The sequence below is a fragment of the Lichenostomus cassidix genome, unplaced genomic scaffold (assembly GCF_008360975.1).
Source record: "Lichenostomus cassidix isolate B80296 unplaced genomic scaffold, HeHo_3.0 HiC_scaffold_177, whole genome shotgun sequence".
Lineage (NCBI taxonomy): Eukaryota > Metazoa > Chordata > Aves > Passeriformes > Meliphagidae > Lichenostomus > Lichenostomus cassidix.
Window position 1 is genome coordinate 1 of NW_028147883.1, and position 6,145 is coordinate 6,145.

The 6,145-nt window shown below is 53.6% G+C and overlaps 1 protein-coding gene across 1 annotated transcript; it reads right to left on the bottom strand.

The window, feature by feature from the left end:
• Positions 1-5: 5 nt before the first annotated feature.
• LOC146420599 (HLA class II histocompatibility antigen, DRB1 beta chain-like) lies at positions 6-1,899 on the bottom strand (the record flags this gene model as incomplete). The annotated part of the gene is made up of 3 exons (XM_085048102.1): positions 1,745-1,899; positions 984-1,253; positions 6-73 (listed from the first exon to the last, which is right to left on the bottom strand). Coding segments are annotated over exons 1-3 (423 nt in total), but the record flags the coding sequence as incomplete, so codon positions are not given.
• Between the last annotated feature and the right edge of the window lie 4,246 nt (positions 1,900-6,145).

Below are 6,145 nucleotides of genomic sequence, written 5' to 3' on the forward strand. Positions count from 1 at the left end.
ACGGAGCACAGCAGGCGGCCGGGCTCGGGCTGGGAGCTCGAGGGCACCAGCGAGATGGACACGCTGGGGGGCACTGGGAGAGAGAGGGGAGACACTGGGATCAGCTGGGGGGGCGCTGGGAGAGAGCTGGGAGGGGTGGTGTGGTACTGGGAGGGACTGGGAAAGGAGTGGGAGGGAATGGGGGGGCACTGGGAGAGAGGGGAGTGGATTGGGGAGCACTGGGAAGGCACTGGGAGAGAGGGTGGAGGTCTGGGAGTGGACTGGGCATGGACTGGGGATGGGTTTAGAGGGACTGGGATGGAGCGTGGTGGCACTGGGTGGGGCTGGGATTGCACTGGAAAAGCGGGGAGTGGATGGGTGAGCACTGTGAGGGCAATGGGAGAGAGAATGGAGGTCTCGTAGGGGAATGAGAACAGACTGGGATTGAACTGTGATTGGGTTTAGAGGGACTGGGAGTGACTGTGGTGGCATTGGAACTGGAAAATTACTGGAAGTGTGTGGATTGGGTAGCACTGGGAGGGCACTGCATGGAGGGTGAATTTCTGGGAGTGCACTGGGGATGGACTGGGATTGGCATTAGGGATATTGGGAGGGACGTTGGTGGCACTTGGAGGCACTGTGGTAGCACTGGGAGGAACTGGGAGAGTTCTGTAGCATTGTGAAGTTAAGTCCAGCGCGGGGAACTCGGCGCTGCTTGTCTGCCTAGCAACTGATAAGTCATCAGAGACGCGCGCTCTGATTGGCTGAGAAGCGTCATCTTGACGCTTGGCTGAAATGGACGCGCTGGGGGGCTGGGAGAGACTGGGGGGGACTGGGATGGAGTGGGATGGACTGGGAGAGCTACAGGAGTCACTGAGAAGGACAAGCCCCTGGTTTGGCACAAGGAGGGCTGAGTGCTCTGGGTGATTCCCAGGGAGGGTTTGAGGGGCTGCAGGGTCATTGCCAGAGCAGAGCCTGAGGGGACACCTCTGCCCCACGCTCACCTCTGCGCTCCACGCTGAACGGGGTGAACACCTTGTAGTTGTGCCGGCAGTGCCTGTCCACTGCAGTCCGTGTGTACTCCATTCCTGCCTCGTCGCTGTTCCAGTACTCGGCCTGTTTCTCCCCATACGGGGTGAACCCCACGTATTTCCCCACATCGCTGTCGAACCTCGCGTACTCCACCCGGTTGTAGATGTACCTGTCCAGGAACCTCACCTTCTCCGTGCTGTTAATGAAGTGACACTCGTGCTTTATCAGACACTGGAAGACCCCTGTGTGTGCAAGGCACAGGTCAGGGGTTCCCCCAGCACCCCCATCGATCCCAGAGCTCCGGGGGTCACCCCGGATCCCCACTCCCCACCCCCTGTGCCCCACGGCCGCCATGGGACCCTCCTGCCCGCGCTCCCACCTCCTCTTTCCCACCCTTCTCCCTATTTCCCCTTTCACATCCTCACTCCCCGCCATTTTCAGCCACTCCCTACTTCAGTTTTGGGGTCCCATTCCCTCTTTTTTCCCTTTTTCCACCCTTTTACCCACAATTTCTCAGTCCCCAGCCCCCTCCCGCTCAGTTTTGGGCTCCCACCCTCCCCTTTTCCCCACTTCCCCACCCTCTCCCACCCCTTCCTCACCTTCCCCCAACCCTCAGCCCCTCCCGCTCTCCCTTTCGGCTTCCCCTCCTCCTCCCCCTCCACTTTGGGCTCCCAAACCCTTTTCTTTCCCCTTTTCCCCCTTTCCCATCGCATTCCCTGCTCCCCCCGCTCACCCGACAGCTCCGCGCCCGCAGCCGGGGTGGCTCCCAGCACCACCAGTGCCACCAGTAGGGCCCCAGCTGCCGCCACTCGCCCCATGGCCAGCGCCGGGCAGCTGCCGCCAGCCCCGCAGCAGCCGCTGCACTGGGAGCTCCAGTCCGGAGCAGGGCGGGATCATCCGCCCCGCGCGCTCTGATTGGCCGGGCGCCGTTTTGGGACGCGCTCCCATTGCCTGGGCGTGGTTTTGGGCGCGCTGCCATTGGCCGCAGTTGTTTTGGACGCGCTCCGATTGGCCGGGCCGGTTTGGGGCCCGTTTTGCACAGGCTCTACCCGGCAACCGGTGACGACACAACACACACGCCCTCCCATTGGCTCCGCCGCTTTTGGGGCGCTGCGCCCCCACTCCCACTCCCCCCACTTCGCCGCCGCTGCACTGGGACCACCACCGACCCTTCCCAGTGTCGCCACATCCCGAGGCGCCATGGATGGAGCGCGGAGCTGCCCCTGCCTGCTGCTGCTGCTGGCGCTGACCCTGCCTGGCCTTTGGGGGCTCCAAGGTGGGCTTTGGGGGTCCTGGAGCCGCGGCGTTGGAATTTGGGGTGTCCTGGATCCATGGAAAAGGGGATCGGGGAGATTCAGAAGGTTTAACCCCCTTTTTGGGGATTTGTCTGGGAAGGGCGTTGGCCAAACTTCCTGTTTTTTCAGGGATTTCTCAAGGTTTTTTCCCAATTTTCGGGGTCAGCAGTGGCCAAACTCCTCTTTTCCCACGGTTTTGGGGTTCTGACATTTCCCAAACCCCCCTGTACCCGAGATTTTGGGGCTCTAGGAGTTCCCAAAGCCCCCTGTACCCAGGATTTTTTGGGGCTGGGCATTCCACAACCCTCCTGTACACAGGATTTGGGGATCTGGGTTTTCACATATCCTCTTTTTCCAGCATTATGGGGCTCTGGGATTTCCCAAACCCATCTGTTCCCCATAATTTTTGGGGCTGGGAGTTCCCAATCCCCCCTGTACTGAGGATTTGGGAAACTGGGAGTTCGCACTTCCACTTTTCCCATGATTTTTATGGTCTCATTGTGCTGAAATTCCTCTTTTTCCAGGATTTTGTGGCTCGGGGATTTCCCAACCCCACTGTTCCTGGAATTTTGGGGCTCTGCGAATTCCAAAACCCCCCTGTAGTGAGGATTTAGTGCTCTGGGAGTTCCCACTTCCTCTTTTCCCAGGATTTTGAAAGGCTCAGGATGCTCAAATTCCTCTTTTTCCCAGCATTTTGGGGCTCTGGCATTGCCCAACCCTCCTGTTCCCAGGATTTTGGGTGGAAATCCCCATTTTTTTGGGATTTTTATGCTCTCACCCCCCACAGTTCCCCATTCCCATTGCCCCACACCATCATCCAGACAGAATATAACCAAAACTCCATCTCCAGGGGAATTCAGCCCAATTCCAGGTGTGTCTGACTCGATTCCAGGAGGATCCTGGGGCAATTCCAGCCTCTACTGCAGCACCAACACCATTCAAACCCAATTCCAGGTGGACTCAACCCAATTCCTGGTGGATCAAATCCAGTTCTAGGCAGATTATACCAAATTCCAGGTAAATCCAACCCAATCTCAGGTGGATGAAATCCAACTCCAGGTGGGTCAAACCCAATTCCAGGTAAATCCAACTGAATTCCAAGGGCATTCAACCTCATTCCAGGTGGATTTAACCCAATTCCAGGTTGATCCAATGCAATTCCAGGTGAATCCAATCCAGTTCCAGGTGGATCCAACCCAATTCCAGGAGGATCAAACCAAATTCCAGGTAGATTAAACCAAATTCCAGCTCAATCCAATCCAATTCCAGGTGGATCAAACCCAATTTGAGGTAAATCCAACTGAATTCCTGATGGATCAAACCCAGTTCCAGCTGGACCCAACCCAACTGCAGGATGAACCAACCAAATACCTGAGAGATTCAACCAAATTCCGGGTGGATCCAACCCAATTCCAGGTCGATTAAACCAAATTCCAATGGGACACAACCAAATTCCAGGATGAATCAACCCAATTCCAGGTCGACAAAACCCCATTTCAGGTAAATCCATTCCAGTTCCAGGTGGATCAAACCCAATTCCAGGTGGATCAAACCAAATTCAACTCTTCTAAAGGTCCCATCCCCCCTTTCCCTCCATTCAGGAAGCTCCTGGCAGCTTTTTTCTCTCTGCCCTCAGGCTTCTCCCCCAGCTCCGAGCTCCGGCTGCATCTCCGGGCCTTTTCCTCCTCCTCCATCCGGCCACGCCTTGCCAATGACAAATCCTGCTTTGGGGCAAAAACAAGGGCTCAGCGCCTTGCCCTGGGGGTTCCTCCTGCCCAGCTCCAGCTCTGCAACTCTCTGGCAGTTTGGTGGCTGAAAAAACCACTAACCACCGAGATTCCCAAATATCCCACAAACATAAAGAAACAGACCCCAAACTCCCAAAATATCAAGATTCAGCCAAAAGCTCCTTCAAGATATAAAGATTGACTCCCAAAGAAACTCCAAAGCATGAACATTTAGCCCAATAAACCTTAAAAACATCATGATTTAGGCCCCGTGAAAATCGTGGATCCCCCTCCCCAGTCCCCTGCTGCATGTGGGGGGCTGCAGATACAGGCAGTGCTGGAACCTTGGGCTGCCTCCTCTTCCTGCTCCTCCTCCTCTATCCCTACTCTTCCTCACACTCCTCTTCCTCTCACTCCTCCTCCTCCTCTTCCTTCTACAAAATCCCACCTCCTCCTCCTCCTGCAGCTAATTAATACAATATTGATGAAGAACAAATCCCCAAAGCAGCTTGTGGGGGGCAGAGCCACATGTGAGTCACCCGATGGCTGCCCTGGCAGAGAAGCTTCGGTTCCAGGCAGCCACGAGAGGAAGGAGCTTTAGAAATGCAAATGAACCCTGCTGGGGCAAAGGCTGGACAATGGACCAGGGCCTTGTGTCCTGGGGGAGCAATTGGGCCAATTCCCTCTGTCCCTCAGCCCGAGCTCTGCCTGCTTGCACAGATGGAATTTGCACAGCTCAGGGCAGAGCCCAGACTGAGGAGATCTGACTGTGCAGCACAAACTGGTTCAGCTGCAAAGAAAAAGAGCAAATGGGAAAATGTTGGGGAAACATCATTAAAAAAAGTGGGGGAAAATCATGTCTCTGCTCACTCCAACATGTGCTAGCATTGTGGATGATTTATAGAGTGTAATTAGCCACTGGGGATTTTTGATACCACAAGTTCAGGGAAATCAGTTCGGAATCCAAATATTGAGTGATTTCATTAAACAAAAGTGGAAAATAAGGTCAGGAGGGTGCACCTCAAAAAATGTTTCAAAAAATGAAAACGGCCACCAGAACAAATCCTACAACACCATGGAGCAGCCCCTGGGAATCCTAAGAATTCCTATCAGGACCCAGAACCAATTTGTGAATTGGAATTGTTACTAATTGATACAGACTGCTGCTCAGCCAAGCTCCTGCTCCATTCCTGAACTTCCACAAGCAGAACAAACACTTCCCAGAGCCACGAATACCGAATGTCACACAAACTAGGGGTGCATGTTAAGGGACACAGGCAGTGGGCGGATCGGGAAGTCTGTACCTTCCAAGTACCTCAGACAGAGTGTTGGAAAATATACCAGTTTGAATATTTTGTATAACTTTTGTCAAAGATTTTGTTTGTTTGTTTACCCGGGAAAAAGGAATTTTAAGTTTTTTTTCCAAGACATTTTTCTGCCAGGTGAGGTCTGATGAGCTCAACATAACTACAGACTAGGAGGAGCCCAAAAGACAAAAGGCCATCAGCAGCCATTAACGAACATCAGCTCCAAACCTCACCCCTGGCTGTTTGGAGACACCTTGTCTGGCTAAAAAGAGATAAGAAGGAAAACCGAATTAGCATCAGAAGAGAAGAAATCTGGATCCAATAGGAAACCATAGATTAGAAAACAAGCAACATGGAACCAGTTCAGACTGACCAAAAACGCTTCCATGACTTTAAACTGTAAAAAAAATCTGAAAAATCATGTAAAATAATGTGCCATGGCATAATTCTCTTTACAAACCAGAGATCTGCATATATGAGGTCTCTCCCGTGGTACATCCTGGCCAGAACAACATCCTGCTCAGATAATAAAGTAATGCCGTGACTCTCTAACATTGAAAATCGTGTTGAAAGGTTTTTGTTTTTCCCGCAGGTACGGTGACAAGAGGGCAAAGGGACAATGAAACGCAGCCGGGGAAACGAGCATAGAAAGGAGGCTGCGTTTTACAGCCCCATGGCAAATGCCCCACGGCCTCTCCCTCTGTCCATCCCTAAAGTCACTTTCACACGACTCCTCTGTCTCCTGCGGCCACACAAACCTCTGGCCACGCGGATTTTCCCGCACACTGCCGCCGACAGCGCAGCC